The sequence below is a fragment of the Indicator indicator genome, chromosome 30, assembly GCF_027791375.1.
Source record: "Indicator indicator isolate 239-I01 chromosome 30, UM_Iind_1.1, whole genome shotgun sequence".
Classification (NCBI taxonomy): domain Eukaryota; kingdom Metazoa; phylum Chordata; class Aves; order Piciformes; family Indicatoridae; genus Indicator; species Indicator indicator.
The window spans coordinates 1,560,184-1,578,560 of NC_072039.1; the positions used below are offsets into that span (position 1 = coordinate 1,560,184).

General features: G+C 48.1%; 3 protein-coding genes across 3 annotated transcripts in view; 2 read left to right on the forward strand and 1 right to left on the reverse strand.

Moving 5' to 3' along the window:
• The window catches only part of NLK (nemo like kinase), a 53,064-nt gene extending 48,819 nt beyond the window's left edge, over nt 1-4,245 (forward strand). Inside the window, exons 9-11 of the mRNA XM_054394381.1 lie at nt 1,420-1,618; nt 3,364-3,457; nt 4,191-4,245. Coding sequence (XP_054250356.1) covers nt 1,420-1,618; nt 3,364-3,457; nt 4,191-4,245 — 348 coding nt within the window. The remainder of the gene's footprint in view (nt 1-1,419; nt 1,619-3,363; nt 3,458-4,190) is intronic.
• A 5,127-nt stretch (nt 4,246-9,372) lies between these two features.
• TMEM97 (transmembrane protein 97) lies at nt 9,373-13,151 on the forward strand. The gene is made up of 3 exons (XM_054394518.1): nt 9,373-9,495; nt 11,337-11,481; nt 11,989-13,151. The coding sequence occupies exons 1-3, from the start codon at nt 9,373-9,375 to the stop codon at nt 12,237-12,239; spliced, it is 519 nt and encodes a 172-aa protein (XP_054250493.1). The 3' UTR covers nt 12,240-13,151.
• A 681-nt stretch (nt 13,152-13,832) lies between these two features.
• On the reverse strand, nt 13,833-16,849 carry IFT20 (intraflagellar transport 20). The gene is made up of 4 exons (XM_054394382.1): nt 16,723-16,849; nt 16,283-16,368; nt 15,375-15,478; nt 13,833-14,267 (listed from the first exon to the last, which is right to left on the reverse strand). The coding sequence occupies exons 1-4, from the start codon at nt 16,847-16,849 to the stop codon at nt 14,186-14,188; spliced, it is 399 nt and encodes a 132-aa protein (XP_054250357.1). The 3' UTR covers nt 13,833-14,185.
• Nucleotides 16,850-18,377: the final 1,528 nt, after the last annotated feature.

Sequence of the window (18,377 nt, forward strand, 5' to 3'; positions counted from 1 at the left end):
TTTTCCTAGCTAGGTGTAGGTAGCAGAACATCAGCTACTTCGATGCAGTTCTAATTAGAGACATGTGGGTGTTCATGGTCTTGCAACACACACACACACAAAAAATTCCTGCTGCATGCACACAGTCACAGAACAGGGTCTAGCATCTGGTTTTCTAACAGAAATGTGCTGCTGTGGATTTGGGATTTCATCTCTTGGGCTCACTACACAAAACTGTCACTGGAAAAATCTGATACCTGAATCGAGGAGCTGAGTGATTTCAGTGCCACAGCAAAAAAAAATACCATTTCAAATGAAAAATAGACACTGCTGAAGGGGGAGCTTGGAGCTGATAAAGGATTCAGAAGGCAGTTCTCTGGGATTTGGTTGTTTGGGGTTTTTTTAAACCTGAAGATCATTTTACTGGGCAGCCCCACAGAAATCCTCAGTCAGGACTTCCACAGAAGTAAACTGCCTTTGTTTTCCTTTCTAACCCCTCAAGACTGCTGCTGTTCCCAAATCCCACTCCATAACTGTGGGTTTGGCTTTTTAAAGCATCAGGCCAATCCTTTAGAACAGGTGAAATCAACTCTAAACAACATCCTGGGAACTGGGACACTTGGGGTTTGCTTACAGCTTTGCCACTGCTTTTGCTCTGTAACTCTGAGCAAGTCACTTCTGTTCTCTTGGTTTGTGTTTTGCTCTGGGGTTTATTAATCCATGAGTTTCGTTGCACCTGGAGCCTGCAGCAGCACTTCTGTCTGCAGCTCTTCAGGAACAGAGAAGTGTTCTCCTCTTTGACAGGCAGAGACTGAGAACTTTCCTGGGGTTATGCTCTAACAAAATCTCAGTAACCTGGACCTAGACTTTGTAACTGACCCCACAGCCTTGGCCTTTTTTCTTCCCTGCACTTCCTTCCCCACTCCTTTTCTGACACTGGGTGTGTGCAGCATTTCTCAGAACTCCAGATGCCAGACCCTGAATGACTCTTGTTGTCAGTGATGCCTAAACAGGTTGTGGGTTGCCTTAAACAGGTACTTGAAGACACAGCAAAATGTGCAGACCTACCAAATGCTGCACTCGCTAACCTTCAATTATTTGGGGCTTATTTTGATTTATTGTGGGGCTCAGCATTTTAAGGTTATCTGGAGAAGGTAATTATGGAAAAATAAAATTCCTCAGCAGCATTTTTCCATCCTCAGCTGTGGTACAGGAAGGTCAATGGCACCTGAGTGCTGCTGCTTGTTTCTGAGCAGAATCTTCCCCCTAGTGGCAGCCTCTGTGGGCCTGAGGCGCTGGCGTGAGCTAATCCCTTAACATGATTAGGGGTTATAAAACAATTAGGCATTAATTGATGAGTAAGTGTGCTTCAGACTCTTCCAATGCCTCTGAAAGATCCTAACTGGCCTCATTGTCTTTTCTCTAAATGCACTGTTTCAGTCCAAGAGGATATCTGCTAAGGATGCCTTAGCTCACCCGTACCTGGACGAGGGGCGGTTGCGATACCACACCTGTATGTGTAAATGTTGTTTTTCCACATCCACTGGGAGAGTTTACACGAGTGACTTTGAACCCATCACTAACCCCAAATTTGATGACACTTTTGAAAAGAACCTCAGTTCTGTTCGGCAGGTGAAAGGTGAGTAGTGAGCAAGCTCTGCGCTGCACTTCCCTTCCCGCTCCAGCCCTCTGCAGTCCGTAGTTAGGATGGGACCTCTGCAGGCATGAAACAACCCAGGTGGGGGTTTCCTTTAGGTCTCCTTCCACAGCAGGTACAGGAAAGCTTTTCTGGTCACCAGAAGAGCAGAATCACTTGGAAATGTTCTGCCCTCACATGCAGTAGTAGCTGACATGCAGAAGTCTCCTAGTTTGAACCTCAGAAGCATCCTTCTCTGGTGTCAGTGTTCCCCACTGCTGCTGAAGGATTGCACCAGGGGGGCAGGGAAATCACTGCTGTGGCCTTTGTGGAGTGCAAGGTTTTATCTTGAGAGCTGTGCTGCAGCGAGGGTCAGAGCTGTGCTGCAGGGACAGTCAGCACCATCAATAACTGAAGCTGAGCTCTCTCATTGCTCTCCAGCTTCATTTCCTCTCATCCATCACAGCCTGCTCAGGATGAAATGTCCCTGCCAGGTGCCTTTGCAGCAGCTGCTGTCACTGGCTCTGTGGCTGGTGCTGCTCTGGTTCTGGCAGCAGGGCAGAGGATGTGCTCTGGGTCAGGACACGCTGTCATGAGGAAAATCAATCCTGGTGCCTGGGAGAGGAAACTGCTGCTGCAGATGGTTACAAAATGCCAGCAGTTGCTTTGTGGCACTGGAGATTTGAAGTCTGATTCTATCACAGCAAATAAGCCATAAAATAGACTTGGTTTCTTTTGAGATCAGATCCAATCAGGAGAGCAGAGCTTTTATGAGAGCAATACAGCATGAGAAATAGTAGCAAGGGTTTAGGTTCTGTTTGGTGGCAGCTCAAATAACTCAAGAGGAGGAGAGGGAGAAGAAATGTGTCACCTCAGCAGTCTGGAACAAACAATTCAGCCCTTTGGGACAAGCCCACTCCGTTCTGTTGCTGCGATAATGTGGCTGACTCCGGATGCATCCTGGACCTGTAATTCTGTGATTCCCATTTATAGTTGCTCCAAGTTCCCAGCATGTTCTGTGCTTTTTATCTTGTTCTGGTTTCCATTTCCCTCCTCTCTTTGGCCATGACTTTCCAGAGCTGTCCACAGCTCTGCTGCCTTCTCTGTTGTCCTAAGCACTGCCTTTAGAGTTTGCTGCCAGCAGCGTGGATTCCAGCACCACTGCTCACGGAGGAGCAGCCTGTGGCCAGGCTCTGCTGTTGTGTTTGTGTACAAGGAGGTGTTTTGTCTGGCAGCTCTGCACAGGGTCCCTCTTGCCTTCTGAAAATTCACTTTTTTGGTTTAATCATCTCAAGTGGCAGTTTTGTGCCTGTGCCTGGTGGCAATGAGTGTATTCATGAATCAAACTGGGCAGGGTAATAGCAGGAGCTGTGTTGTGCTGCTTGCACATTAAGTCCAAGCTGAGAAATCTTTGTGTTTCGAAGACTTAGAGCCCAAAATCAGTAGTTAATCCTGAACTCTCTATCCTCAGCTCAGTGTTACAGTAGAGATTAGGGTTTTTTTTCTTCCATACATTTATTTCAGTGCCTGTGTACAAGTTCTCTGTGGGGTTGTGCTGTGAGGTTTGGCATCAGATTAGCTGTAGGGAAGCTGGAGTTCTTCTGTCCTTACTGAAAAGTACTTCAGCAAGGGAAGCTTTGCCTTCCTCCACTATGCACTGCATTTTACTGAGGCCAAAAGTGTTCATTTTTGGGTGTTGCGGGTTTTTTATTTTTTTTTTATTTCTCTTATTTCTCTCCTGTCTACAGAAATAATTCATCAGTTCATTTTGGAACAGCAGAAAGGAAACAGAGTGCCTCTCTGCATCAACCCTCAGTCTGCTGCTTTTAAGAGCTTTATTAGGTAACTGTATGTAATCACATCTGATCTTCATTCACATTTAGTAGTAGTACAAAGTGCACACATCCAAAATGGTTGAAGTTTTTGAGAGTAGGGAAGGTCCATAAATAACTTTGGCCCCCCCCCAAAAAAGGTGTGGTTAAGTTGTAAACATTTGTATGTGTTCTTCTAGAATTTCAGTAAAAGTGTCAAGTAATATTTTTGCAAACCCAGTGCAGGAGACAGACTGAAAATGAGGCCTGAGAGGTTGGCAGGTTGGATTGTGGTTACAGAACTACACTGTGAAAACAGGACAGGAAGGACTGAGAGATGCAAAAGTCTTAAGAAACTCAGCAGATAAGGTGATATGGATCCAAGCCAGAGGAGGGGAGATTTAGATTAGACCTGAGGAAGAACTTCTTCACCATAAGGGTGGTGAGACACTGGCACAGGTTGCCCAGAGTGGTGCTGGAAGCCTCATCCCTGGAATTTTTTAAGGCTATGCTGGATGTGGCTCTGAGCAACCTGATCTAGTGGAAAGTGTCCTTGCCCATGGTCGGGGGGTTGGAACCAGATGATCCTTGAGGTCCCTTCCAACCCTGATAGCAGATAAGGTTTGCTGTCAGCTGTTGGTCTCAGGGTGTCCAGGTGGGGTTTGGGTGTGGGGTTTTGCTCTCCTGGCAGTGCTTGAGCTTTAACTCTCCGGTCTGTTGGCTATTGCAAATGAGCTCTGATTTTCTGTGTCGCCTCGTTGTAGTTCCACGGTTGCTCAGCCATCTGAGATGCCTCCATCTCCACTGGTGTGGGAGTGAAGTGGAAGATTGTGTACTACTGAAGATGTAATGTAGCTTTCCACTGGAGTCTGGGATTTGCAATTCTGGAGGTTAATCAATGCTTGTACTGTAATTTTACTAATGAAGTTTTAAATTAACAACCACTACTTGTACAATACGAGTAATATTTAGAGACCTACTAGACTTTTAATCTTGGTAAAGTGGTTGTGCTTTTAGAAGAAAATATTTTACCCAGAGTTGCACGTGTTGGATGAATTCGAGTGCAGCTGTGATGGCTCAGCTCAGAACAAACAGAATTGAACCAAATTTGGGGAGGTTTTTCCTTGATTTTTATTATTATTTCATTTTTATTTTTATCTTCTTTTGTCCTCTTTTTTGGTCTCTTTTTTTTTTTCTTCTTCTTTTTGTTTCTTTTTTAATCTTTTTTCTCTCTTTTTTCTCTTTTTTGTCTGTCTCTTTTTTGTTTCCTTTTTCGCTTCTTTTTTCTTTTTTTCTTTATTATTTTTTTTCCCCTCTATCTTTTTTTTCTCTCTTTTTTCTCTTTTTTGTTTGTTTTTTTCCCCTTTTTTGGTCTTTTTTTATTTTTTGTCTCTTTTTTGTCTTTTTTCTTTTTTTGTCTCTTTTTTCTTTTTTTGTCTCTTTTTTCTTTTTTTGTCTCTTTTTTCTTTTTTTGTCTCTTTTTTCTTTTTTTGTCTCCTCTTTTTTCTTTTTTTGTCTCCTCTTTTTTCTTTTTTTGTCTCCTCTTTTTTCTTTTTTTGTCTCCTCTTTTTTCTTTTTTTGTCTCCTCTTTTTTGGTCTCTTTTTCTTCGTCTTTTTGTTTTGTTTTTGTTTTGTAGTTATTGAAGTGAGATTGTACAAAAAAAAAAAAAAAGACATTTTGCTATTGAGCCATTCCTGGAGACTTTTTTTTTTTTTTTTTTTTTGGTGGGGGGTGAGGTGGTGTTTCTAAAATTAAGGAATACAGAAAACTTTGACTGCGACCAATCATGAAGTGACGGCAGGTGGCCAGAGGTCCCCTGGTGCTCCGACCCTATAAATAGCTTCTGACTAGAGCTGTGGTGGTGCCGTGTGCTGTTCTCAAACCCAATGTTGTGAGTAGAGAGAATGAGTTTGTGACTAGGAGAGACTAAACTTCTGTTTCCTTCCCCAGTATAAATATATATATATATATATTTAATCTATTTTTCTTAGAAGGTTTTTCTGCTCTTTCTTACATAAAAACCCCTCCCACCCCCCTCGCCCCCCAGCATGCATCTTCTCTGTGTGTAAATAATTCCATTTATGGGCTACAAATTTCAGAGATTCCCTGACATCATTATTGCTGTATAGAGAGAACTTTAGCTTGCACATTTTAGCTCTGTGAAATTTTGTGAGAACCTTTTTTTTTGGTTGGTTTGGTTTTTTGTTGTTTTGTTTTTTTTCCTGCACTGGACAGTTGAGAGAGAGAGAGGAAAAAAAAAAGAAAGAAAAAAAAAAAGAAGAAAAGGAAAAAAATAAAATTAAAAAAATAAGAAAAGGGGAAAAAATGAGAAAAGAGAAAAAAAGGAGAAAAGAAAAAATAAAAGAAAAAATGATAAAAAAAGAATAAAAGGTAAAAAGAATACAAGAAAAAATGATAAAAAAGAATAAAAGAAAAAATGATTAAAAAAGAATAAAAGGAAAAAAGAATAAAAGAAAAAAGGAAAAATAATTAAAAAATATATTTTTTAAAAAGGATAAAAGGAAAAAAAGAAAATTAAAAAAAAAAAAACAACAAAAAACCACCAAAAAAAAAGCACATAGGGAATTCTGTTAATTGTGTTGGTGTCTTTAGGCAGAGCTGTGGGAGTCTGGAAATGTCACAGTAGGAAATAACTTTTATTCCTTTCATTTTTTTTTTTGGCTAATTCTTTCTCTGTTGGAACACTGAATTCTGTGCATATGTATATATGAACACAAATTGAAGGCCTCTACCTCCTGGAGTATACAACTTGGTTTGTTTACCTCCACATGATTTGTTTTGGGGTTTTATTTTTGGTTTTGATTTGATTTGCTTTGATTTGGGTTTATTTTCTCTCTTTTTTTAAATTTTTTGTTTTATTTTGTTTTAATTAAGTTCAGTGTGGAGACTTGAAACTTGAATGTCCCTTCCAACTTTTGTATTAAAACCAAGACAGAAACATTGAAGACTGTTGGTTTTGGGTTTTTTTTTTGTTTGGTTTGGGTTTTGGTTTTTTTTCACCTGTACAAAGAAATACTGAAGGGTGGTCTTAAAATTTTTGAGCATTGGTCTTGGAGAGAAGAAAAAAGCAACGACAACAAAAACAAAAATCCCGTGGTGTTTGTTATGGACAATTAACTGTTAAAGTTATTGTAAGTTATCTGTATTTAGCAGAGTATTTTCACCAAGAGTGATCTGAGCTGGAATTGGAGACTATTAGTAAGTTATGTTTGGAAGTTTTAACTTCAATGAAGTAATTATTTTGCTGTGAAAGAGACAAACGTCGAATTAAGTGAACAAAGATGGTGCAATATCTTTGTTTTTTATGAGGCTCCTGAGAATAAAAACAAACAAACAAACAAACAACTTGAAAGCATTTCAAACTCACTTGAATGAGGAAATAAAAAAGAGAAAAATTTAAAAAAAAAAAAAAGGTGATGAATGAAAAAGAGCCCCAGAAGACACTGGTATGAAAGGTAAAATCTCAGAGGTTGGTCAGTTAATGTGGCACACTTGCTGGTCACTTTGTAAAATGTAGATTTGAAGTACAAGTGGTGAAAACATTAAATGTGGCATTTGAAAATGAAGTGGTGGCATCTTTATTTCCTCTCTAATCTCCCACCTTGGTTTAAGGATGAATTGTTACAGGCTGGATTGATGCTGTTGCTGGAAAGGATACGAGGAGAAGGAGTGGAGAGCATCCTGCTTGTGAGCGCTGTTTGGGGGTTGATGCAAGTGCAGATCTGCATAGATGTGCACCTGCCTCTGGCTTGTGGAACTACTCCTTTACTCTTTAATCCTGGATAAAGGCAAAAGTTGCTGATGAAATCAAAGTGAGAAATGGAGTTGCACTTTATTGGGAGGTGGAAGGACATCCAGGCAGGGATGATCTGACTTCATCTGCGAAGGCTGCGTTGTTTGTTTCAGCCCAGATGTTTCCTCGTGGTCTCCGGTCTAATGCAAAGGACTCGACATGCAGTGGTGTTGCAGAAGGTGACTGAAAATTGTCCATGTTTTGTGGGTGTGACCTTTGGAAAGATCAAACAAACTGAACTCTGTAGTTCAATCCTCAGGACCTCACAAGAACTAACCTGATAAAGCCGCCTTAGCATGTGCTGTCTTCCCAGGGCTGGCATGGATATCCTTTGTGACTAAGCTGTGTGCCTCTTCTTCTAACCTTCTTCAGAGTCTCTGAGATGAATTTTAGCATGTCCTAGAACTGGTGGTGGTGGGGTCATCATTGCTGCACAGCTCTGTGCCTGAACCAGTTGCTGCCCTTTGCACTTGGTCTGCTTAGTGGATTCTCCTGCAGCACAGGACCACAGAGCATAGGGACAGATCCTTCTGGGCTCCTTGTTGGACACAGAGTGTGAGCAGGTAATGACACCACCAGCAAAGGCCACTTTGGGCACCAGTGTACTTTTTGGAGCTCATGGCTAGAGGTCCCCGGGTTAATAATCTTGTTTGTACAAAGATGAGAAGGCTGTTTGGGAATGGATTTACCTTTCAGGGAGCGTCTGTAGCAGTGTGGGCACGGCGCTGTGCAGGAGGAGTCCCAGGAATCGGCACAAACGTGTGGCTGCTGTGGTGTGCAGACACCAAACCCAGCTCTGGTGGTTCCTGTAGCCTCACTATGCTTGGCATGTCCCATGTAAATCAGATGCCAAGAGAGCTCCTTTGTAACATGACCACACAGGTGTCCATGCTGGGAGTGAGCTAGCTGAAAGTGAGGTCACCACCAGAGCTGCTTTCTTCCTGTGAGATTAAAATCCAGCTCTCGGTTGTCAGAGTTGCATTTTGATCAGTTTGAAGCTTTGTTGGTATCAGTGTCAGGTGAATTACAGATTGTGACCATGCATTTTGAGCTCTCTAAATATAGCTTCTGCATCTCCTTTAATCAATTGTGCCTTGGGAGGAGTCCAGGAGTGCAAAGAATGGCTCCAGATGATTTGCAGATTGAACACCCAGGTGCTAGAAGACCTGATCTGTGTGTGTGCATCTGGAAGGGGATGCAGAGGAGCTAACCAAGAGCAGCTGTGGAGGAGTAAGTTGCTAAAATCTGGTGAGATGTCAGTGTCTGATCCAAGCCACTTAGTGTATGGAAGTTACTGAAGTGCTTTTCTCCTTCAGCCAACTCACTGCTGGTGTGTCTGGGACTCTGCTGTTGGACCTGCTGGGTGGTCACCAGGCTGAACCGAGGGTTTTACTATTTACTTGGGTAGCAATTTTTTCTAATGACCTTTTTTTACCCTTTGTTTTAGTAACAAAGTCTCGTGAGATCCTTCTTGGAATGTCTGTTCTTTGTAACCTTTTTAAAAACTCCTCTGTCAAGTGTAACTTGATGGAAAATTCTGTTGACTGTACTTCTGTAATCCTGCTCAGGAATGGTTACTTTAAAACTGTTTGTGACATTGATAAACCCAAGATGGAACCCAAGCAGATAATTGATCTCTAATCTGCGTGTACACCCTGGACAACTTCTGTGCTCAATAAAGGATGGAATCAGACCCACTGAATGACCTGGTTCTGCTCTGGCTTGCTGTGGTGACGTTAAGCTGCTGGCCCGTGGAAGGCACCTTAGCGCGGGTAAAGGAATGGGCGCTTCCTCGGCTGGCTCCTAGATGCAGAAGTTGAGAGGAGATGCAGCTTTAACGCTCGCAGCGTTACGGTGGAGATGAATCATCAGCCACGGCGCTGCAGGAGGAAGGTCACGGCCGCTGCCTCTTTTCCCCAGCCGCTGGACGTGGCCAGGATCGGGAGAAATGAGCAATAACCGCGGAAATGGGCGGGGGCGGCCCGGAGCTGCTTGGAACCGGGGAACGTGGCATCCCAACCCCGGCCCTTCCTCCTCCTCCTCCTCCTCCTCCTCCGCCTTGCAGGCTCCAGCAGCCGCCCCGCAGCGCCGAGGCGGGGCCGGAGGCCGGGGCGGGGCTGGTGGCTCGGCGATGGCGGCGGCGTGTCCGCGGTGGCGGGAGAGGCTCTTCGCGCTCTATTTCCTCTCGCACATCCCCATCACGGTGCTGATCGACCTGCAGGCGCTGCTGCCCGCCGGCCTCCACCCGCCCAGCGTGAGTACCGTGGCCGGGGGCGCGGAGGGCCGGGGCCGGGGGTCGAGAGGGTTGGGGCGGGGGGAGGCAAAGGGCCACGGGCGCCGGGGCCTTGGCTCCGCGCAAGGGCTTTGAGGAGCAGCGAGTTGAGGCGGAGCCTTCCGCTGGCTTTTCACCGATTCTTGGGTGTTTGTGACAAAATCTGGGATGCGGGGACGTGAGAGGGGAGAGAAACCCGCGTCAGGTTCCCTAGGATGGGGTGGGTGGGGGTTAAAAATAACTCCGCGCCTGCTGCCTGCGGCGCGGGGAGCTGGAGCCGGAGCCGGAGCCAGGCGTGTGCGGGGCACGGGCAGCAGCCCCCCCGGCGGGGTTGGAACTGGCATGGACCGGGGGCTGCTCACCTCAACGCCACTGCCATGGGCACAGGGACACGCAGGAAGGTCCCCGATGGGCACGGTGAAGGTTTGGCTGGGCAAGGCGCTGGGACATTTTCTCCAGACCAGGCTTTGCCAAGGAAGGTTGGGCCAGAGGATCCTTGAGGGATCTGAGCTGCCACCCTGCGATCATCTCCCCAGCGTGGTAGGCAGTGCGTTTGGCAGGTAGAGGGAAGCAAACCGGCACCGTGAAACCTCCTGGGAATGGCCCTGTTGCCATGTGGCATCCAGCACTAACGCCCCAAGGATGCTGGCAGCGCTGCCACGTGGTGGCTGTCACTGCCCTGGCACTCCCTGGGCCTGATTCTAACTACTGCTGTTGAAAACATCCAAGGGCATGGTGAGTGCTGTCGAAGCAGGCAAAGCAGCCACCCAGGCAGTAAAGATCTCTGCTTTGACGGAATTACACGAGACAAGAAGCAGTAAAGTCAATGAAGGTGGCAGTTGGTGGAAGGTAATTGGTTCAGGTCTTGTCTCCAGGGTGAGATTCGCCAAAGCTGCCTCCAGGAGCTTTACAATGAATGAATTTGATGTTTGCCATTAGAATTGCCTGGACAGTGACTCCATTATAGAAACCATTCCTAATTAATAGTTAACTAGCAAACCTCAATGCATATCTCCCTGTTCAAAGTCCAGCTGCAAGCCATGCCAGAATTTACACTCCTGTGGTGGGAACTAATTGCAGGTCTCAGCCCAAATCCTTACATCGAGCAGTTCAAGCAGCCACCAACCTCCTGGGCCAGGGGTGTGCTCCCTGAGGGAACCCAGGGCAGCAGCTCCCCTTGGGCTGGGTCAGAGGGACAGCAAGTGCCTACCAGTATCTGCAGCACCAAGCCCACCTCAGCAGGTAGCAGGAGGGCCTGAGAGAGGAACAGAGCAGCTGCTGATGTCAAGGTGCAGGGGGGGTTGTGGTTTGGCTTTTTCTGGCAGGAAATGGTACTTGAAAAACAGGTTTTGGAAAGCAGATGTACCTCATCTTGTGGGCACCCTGGCGTTGGCTGCAGTCCATGGAAAGGGTTCATCAGAAAGTTGGTGCCTGTCAGCCCTGGAGTGCAGTGGGAAGCCCTATGTGCCAGGGTGCCTTGATCAGGACAAGGAGCAATGGGTACAAGCTGAAGCACAGGAGGTTCCACCTCAACATGAGGAGACTCCTTTCATGGTGAGGGTGCTGGAGCCCTAGAGCAGGCTGCCCAGAGAGGTTATGGAGTCTCATTCTCTGGAGACTTTCCAAACCCACCTGGATGCATTCCTGTGTGACCTGCTCTGGCAGGGGGTTGGATTCAATGATCTTTGATGTCTCTTCCAACCCCTAACATTCTCTGATTGATTTTCCCACTGCTAGGGTGGCTTCACTTGGCTGCCAGGTTAGGGTCACGGCATCACCCTGACATTGGGTTTGTTGATCTCTTGTCCTGGTCTCTTCCCCAGCTGACAGAGCTGCTGCAATGGTATGCAGCCACCTTCAAGGACCCCATGATGCTGCAGCCCCCAGCATGGTTCAAGGCCTTTATCTATTGTGAAGCCTTGCTCCAGCTGCCTTTCTTCCCAGTGGCAGTGTACGCCTTCCTGAAAGGTTGGTATCACACAGGGGGGAGAACATGTCCTGAGGGCAGCCTGTCTGCACAGCACTTGCTGCCTGTCCTGCAGGGAAAGCTGAGCTATCAGCCTCAAGCAGGTGCAGGGGTGCAGCATGTGCAGTGCTGTGCTGTTGTCACAGGTTTTATCTGAGAAGGCAGCGGAGTAAGGCCTGTCAAGAACAAAAGCTCTGACTGTGGGCCCTCATCAGATGCAGCCAGCATCAAGGTTTGACATCTGGCAGGCTCCCAAGGTAGACAAAGTTCTGGATCGAGCCTGTGCAGTCTTTTGGTCACTTTAAAGCTTTCACTGTTGCTGTGCGTTTGCACAAGGCAGATCATCTTCTTGGGTCACTGCCAGTGGTTTGTTTTTTCTGCCCCCTGTGGAACACCTTTGATGGCCCCTCCTGGCAGATGCAGTGGGTGGTGTCCTGTTCATTTAAAAGCTACCCAATCCTCCTCGTTTCAAAATGCTTAATGACTGCTTCCTCTTTGCTCCTCTACAGGTGGCTGCAAATGGATAAGGACTCCTGCAATTATCTACTCCACCCATGTGGCTACCACTTTGTTTGCCATCCTGGCACACATCCTGTTCCACGACTTCTCCAAGTCGAAGCTTCTGGGGCCCGAGACCCAGCGTGAGCGCCTGGTCCTGCTGTCCATCTACCTGCCCTACCTGCTGATCCCGCTCCTCATCCTCTTCACCATGCTCTACAACCCCTACTATAACCAGGTGGAGAAGAGGAAAAGGAAGTAGTCTGCTCCCAAACCTGTCCACCCAACACTCACACTGGTTTTGGTTCAGGCCCTGTGCTGATGTGGTCCTCTGGGACAAACACCTGTCTCACCTTGCTGGCTGCAGCAGCTGTTTCTAGAGCACCTGGCTCCCACCAGAAGATCAGGGTGGGTGGCAGTCCCCAGCCCTCAGTCATCTGCAGCAGCTCTGGCAGCTCAATCCCCTGTGGTACGTGGGCAGGTGCAGGGGAGAGGTCCTGGCTGCTCTCCCACTGCCAGTTGTGAGCAGTACCAGCACAGCTCTAATGGGAAATGAACTTTCAACCATTTAATGGGGGGTGGGAAAACAATTACAGCTGATACTTTTCCCAGGTGACTGTTAAAATACCATTTAAATAAGAAATTTGTCTTCCAGGAGCACATTCTGCAAAACCCCTGAGTGATTGTACACAGATTTGCAAGGCTCTGCCTTTGGAGCATTTCAAATTAGAATCCTTAACTCCCTCACCCCTTCCTCTACCTTCCTTTGCTCTGCTTTGATTTTGATTAATTCTGAGTGGTAAGCCTGACAAAATCTGGATTATTGAAAGCTTAAAGTCCACTCTGACAGTAAGGCACACACTTCCTAGAGGGCTTTGGAGCACTACAGGAGTTGTAAACAAGGATTTGTAAACTTCTCTTCCATGAAACCATTCCTGCTATGGAAATAAATCACTAAAGGCATTAAACAGCATTTAATCTTCTTAAGGGAAAGACTCAAAGGAACTTCAAGGGACCATGAGCTCACAGATAGTTCCCACAGTAAATAAAACCTACTCCTGCAAAAAATAAACCCAACCACCCGAGAATTTCTGACTTCTGATCTGCAGGAATCAAACTTGGAGCTGTGTGTGAGATTACAAGGCTCTGAGAAGGCTTCTCAGCCCCTGCCTGTTTCAGGGCTGCACTGGCATCAGCTGAAGCCTTCCAGGCTTTTGGCAGACCATCTTCTCCTTTTTTGGTTGCTGCAAGACAGACACAAAATGCATCTATTTGCACTTCAATGTGAGGTTTGATTTTTAGATCCCAGCATTCAGCTGTGAAATGCCACTTTGGTATTTATAGTCTCTCTACTCCTGCCATCACTGCTGGCTCAGAGGAGGTTGTCTCCTCCCTTTGCAGTCACCAACAGCACCCAGGAAAGAATTCAACTCTCTCATGACAACCTGGCTGGATGTACCTCAGGCACAGGTCCAGTCATAGAATGGTCTGGGTTGGAAGGAACCTCCAAAGGTCATCCAGTCCAAACCCCTCTGCAGTAAGCAGGGACATCCTCCACTAGATCAGGTTGTCCAGAGCCCTTCATTCAGCCCTGTTCTCTGCCTTTTGTGTGTCTGTAACTGCCCCATCCTGTTCATTGTACATTTCTGGCCCTTCTTAACTGTGGACAAAAAGAATCTGGTCAATACAGAGAAAAAGTTCCTGCTGCTTGTGTCTTGTGTCTTTGCAGAGATGAGAGCTGCTGCATACAGGAAAAAAAAACAAACATCTGCCCAAAGGGCTTGTAGACTCTTGAGGTCACAAATAAAACACATCAAAAGCCACTCTGCTTCTGGTGCATCCAGAAAAGTCTGAAAGCAATAATTTATTTCCTGATTTCTGAAGGAGCTGTACAAGTCAAAAAGGGACAGACTTTGCAGCAGCAGCATCCATTCAGCTGGGAATTGAATGGCAGCTGCTGAGTGTACAAAAGTGGTACAAAAACCAAAGGACAGAAACAGTCTCTCCAGCTGCTTATTGCCACTTGCAGTGTCATGCACTGTAAATTAAATTCAGTAATTTAAGACACTGCCATTCATCCAAACCATCTCTCCAGTCACACACAGTGAAAAAATTGCATATTTTTGGAAATTCTCAAGGTTCTGGAATGGTCAAGATTCCAAGGTAGTTTTTTGTTGGTTTTGTTTTTGTTTTTTCTCTTCAAATGCTTTATTTCTGAAAAATGAATTGGTCAATGAATTCATTCTGGTCTGCTTCAATTTTGCAGAGAGTCTCATACTCTATCCGGTACCTGAAAGAGAAAACCAAGGGTCACAGCTGCAGCCAACCCTGCTGCTGGCATGCTCCAGCTCAGCCTTCACTGCTTGGTGGGGAAGGAGCTGCCAGTAAGCCACCTGGAAAGCCACAGCTGCAGAGATTCATAAAATCCGAGAATCATTAAAGGTTGGAAAAGACCTTTAAGATCATCGAGTCCAACTGTAGCCCAACTGCCGTGGCCACTAAACCATGTCCTGAAGCACCACAGCTACAGCTTCTGGAACACGTCCAGGGATGGGGACTCCCCCACCTCCCTGGGCAGCCTGTTCCAACCCCTCACTGCTCTCAGAAAAGAAGTTCTTATCTCCAACCTAACCCTCCCCTGGCACAACTTAAACCCACTGCCTCTTGTCCTGTCCTTAGTTACTTCGTAGAAAAGACCAACGCCAGCCTCACTCCAACCTCCTTTCAGGGAGCTGTAGAGAGCAATGAGATCTCCCCCAGGCTCCTCCAGACTAAACAACCCCAGGTCCCTCAGCCCCTTCCTTGAATGATACCCTCCAAACCCCTCCCCATCCTCACTGTTGTTCTCTGGACACCCTCCACCACCTCAATGTCTCTCCTGCCCTATGGCACCCAAAACTGAACCCAGTGCTCAAGGTGTGGCCTCACCAGGGCCAAGCACAGGGGCACCATCACTGCCCTGCTCCTGCTGTGGCTCCATCAGCCTGTTTCTCTCCCACACTCCTGATAACTCTTCAACCTTTCCAGTTTCTCAGCCTGCCACAGGCTGCCAGCCCTCAGCACAAGCTGCCACCTTCCTGGCATCAGCTTGACCCTGCAGTTCTAAAGTGCCTTTATGGGTCAGCCACGTGGCACCCTGCTGCAGTTTTATTGGTGTGTTCAGTGGCATGATCTCATGCTGCCTCTGTTTGCTGAGCCACAAAGCCACCAGAGAAACCTCTGGACAAGCCTTAAGCCAGCTGCAGGCTCGTGGCCTCGCTCCAGGTGATCTCTGTGCAGGAGGACACAGCTTCACTGCACACTGAAGTAGCTTTGACCATGTCCTGCAGCCAAGCACAGAGGCTGGGCTGCCTGCCAGCCCAGGTAATGCCCCAGAAGCATCTAACAGAAAATTTACCTTTCCAGCTGCATTTTCTTCTCAGCTATTAAAGCCTGAAGCTGCTGTTCCTGAGCTTCTCGTTGCTTTGCTATAGACTTCAGCAAATTTCGTGCCCCAATGGCCTGTCAAAAGAGGACAGTCAGTGAAGGAGCTGTACTGGGCAGGGTGGGGAGTGTTGGTTACTTCAACGCCCTTCACTCCTAGCAGGTCGATTTTGAAGTGTTTCAGCCACACTAAAAATACAGAAGGGTGGCACCTTCAGACTGAGCTGCTGGTGGAACAAGCAAACAGTCCCTGCAGAGGGAAAGTGTTTGGTACTTCCCTCAAACTGAGGAAAGAGAAGTCACCAACTCCTCTGGAAACACAAACTGAGCACTGCTGCCTGGCCCTACAGATAGACAACCTCTGGTTGGATTTTTTTTTCTCTCCAGAACAAATAAGGGGGAAAAGTCATTAACTACAATTGTACTAAACAGTAACTTCTATTTCCACAGCAGCATGGAGAAAATCCTCATCACTTGGTGACACCCAGAAATACTGACAGACAGTTTCACAGGCAGTTACAGAACTATTCACAGATCTGCGCTGTAGAAAGCCCATCTCCTCCTCCTCCTCACAGAGCCTCTCCTGCCTCTTAAGGACAAAGTCCTACCAGCAGAAGTGATTAAAAGATAGATACTCTATTCATGTACAAATGTCCAGACAAGGAGGAAGAGTAGGAATGTTCAACATGACACTTGGAGTGTGCCTGTACAAGTCTCCTGGATGTTAATATGCATTAAAAGGTCCCAAGCTCTCATACTGCAGACAGACAGACAAATGTTATCTACCTGGACAACACTGACAGAAAGAACTGGACTCTGCCATAAAGGGCCCTGGGCTTTCAGACAGACTACACCACAAGGCAGTGATTAATGGCACAGTACCTTCATCTTCTCACTTTCAGCAGCTTTTGCCAGTTGATCAACAAGTTCAATTAAGCTACCCACTATTTTTTGGAATTCTACTATTTCTGCAAAGATAAAAAACAAACAAACAAGTCATTAATATTCAAAACACCCTTAAAACAAAAACCCTAATGGTTTTACTACCGGCTATCAGTTTTAGATGTGGCTTTACTTCTAGTTTACTGTCAACAGGAACATTTTAAGAATTCTTTGCTGTCGGGCTACAAAAGAGGTAAAAGAGTAGCCCTCAAGTGTCCAAGGCCTGTCCTCCTAACCCTCCTCCGAGCTCCTGAGGGCAACTGGCCAGGCCCAGACACAGTGCGGTCACCACTACCCTCTTCAGACACACGGCACTGTCCGGGCCCTGCTCCCGGCAAGGTGACGGCGGCGTTCTGGGGGCCTGGCTCGGCCAGACTTACTATCGAGGAAGGCTCGGCACTCCTCACGGAGCTGCGCCGTCTGCTGCGACACCTCCGGGTCTAACACCCGCAGCTTGTTCAGTTCGTCGAAGTGGAGCCCGGCCGCGCCCAGCGCCGCCTGCGCCATGGCCCCAGGCGAGCACGGGAGACAGCGTCGGCGCTGACTGGAGCGGTCGCGGCCTCCGGGGACTCCGTCACCTCACGACACCCTGCCCGGTTCCCCGCCGAGCGCCCACCGCTTCCACGGCGACAACCCGCGCCCGCCGCGGGGCACGCCGGGAGCCGCGGGATCGCTGCCCGCGGGGCACGCCGGGAGCTGCAGTCCCAGTAGCGCCGCGGAGCACGCCGGGAGCTGCACGCGGTGGCCACGGCGGGAAATTGCTTCCGGGTCGCCGGTTCCCAGCGGGGTGCGGAGGAAATGAGCTCAGCCTGGCGCTGTGAGACGGCCGCAGGCAGATGAGTGAATACCGGGAGCGCAGCGGCTCTGCTGCCGTCGCGGCTGCCTGGGGCGGTGTGTGTGCCTCGGCCGCGTCTCTGACGGCCCGCCCGGTAGCGGGCGGGGCTGGGCTGGGCCTCCCGCTGCTGGGTCAACCGCTCTGCTTCTCCAGGTGCCAGATCGGGTCCTGTGAGGGAGCGCGCTGAAGGCCTCGGTGATAAGGGAGCCGGAGCCCGGCGTGTGGAGCCCACTCTCCGGACGTGCTGCCGTCTCCCGGTGCGTACAGCTTCGATGTTTGTTGCGGCCCGGCTGCGCCCCTCCGGCCCTGTGCAGGCCTGGCTCGGCGGGGTCGGGGTCCTGCTGCTTCCCCGCCGTGATCGCCACGGCAGAGCCTAGGCATGCCGAGAAGCGGAGCAGCGTGTGGTGTCAGCCCGGGGGCGGGGGAGCAGGTTAAGCCCAGAGCGTGCCCGCTTCGGCAGCGGAGCCCCGCAGGAGGGCTGGGGGGCCTTCGGGGTTTGGGGATTTTTCCTTTTTATGGAAGTTCTCCCCTGGGCCATTTCCTGGTGCGGTGTCTGGACTGTTGTGTCACTGTTCCGCAGTCCTGCCTCCCACACAGGGCCGGAAGGAAGGGACGCAGAAAATCTCTTGTGTTAAGGGCAGCAGTTAAGGATTAGATTCCTGTTTACAGCTCAAGCCGAGCAGGTTATTAGCTCAGGAACGCGTTAGTGATAGCACAGCCTGCTGCCTGATCGGCTGTCAGGGGAAAGCTCTGCCCTTCCCCTTCAGCTCTGCTCAAAACGAGAGCTGTGTTCTTCTGGAAAGTTCTGGGGGTTTAAGCTTTAGCTGTGGTGTTTGTTGTGTTGGCTGAAGACAAAACAAGAGGAAGCGAAGAGGTTTAGTGCTTCTCTAAGAGGAATGCAGCTGCACGGTGCTGAGCAGCTGCTGCAGTGCTGTGTGAGTTGCATGAGGAGCATCTGAGTCCTGTTTGGTCAGAACCTGTGCAGCTGTGTTCTTAGGAATGCACTGAAATTGTCTCCTCTTTGTTGTGACCTTCCTGGGTTTGTTGCAAGTGGAAATTCCAGGTCTCTCTGTTGATCTTGCACGTTTCTGTTCGAAGGGCCATGGGGCTGTGACCGCCTGCGCCTCGTGCTCCTCCGGTGACTCCTGACCCTTCCCCACCACGGCGGAATCCGTCAAGCCCACGCTCTGCAGAGTTGTC

Excerpts from the sequence above, each read along its gene's own strand:
- TMEM97 (XM_054394518.1), top strand. The coding sequence starts at position 9,373 with ATGGCGGCGGCGTGTCCGCGGTGGCGGGAGAGGCTCTTCGCGCTCTAT. Across the intron at positions 9,496-11,336 it reads CCGGCCTCCACCCGCCCAGC|CTGACAGAGCTGCTGCAATG; the intron begins GTGAGTACCGTG and ends TCTCTTCCCCAG. Across the intron at positions 11,482-11,988 it reads AGTGTACGCCTTCCTGAAAG|GTGGCTGCAAATGGATAAGG; the intron begins GTTGGTATCACA and ends GCTCCTCTACAG.
- IFT20 (XM_054394382.1), bottom strand. The coding sequence starts at position 16,849 with ATGGCGCAGGCGGCGCTGGGCGCGGCCGGGCTCCACTTCGACGAACTG. Across the intron at positions 16,369-16,722 it reads GTGCCGAGCCTTCCTCGATA|AAATAGTAGAATTCCAAAAA; the intron begins GTAAGTCTGGCC and ends TTATCTTTGCAG. Across the intron at positions 14,268-15,374 it reads AAGAAAATGCAGCTGGAAAG|GTACCGGATAGAGTATGAGA; the intron begins GTAAATTTTCTG and ends TTTCTCTTTCAG.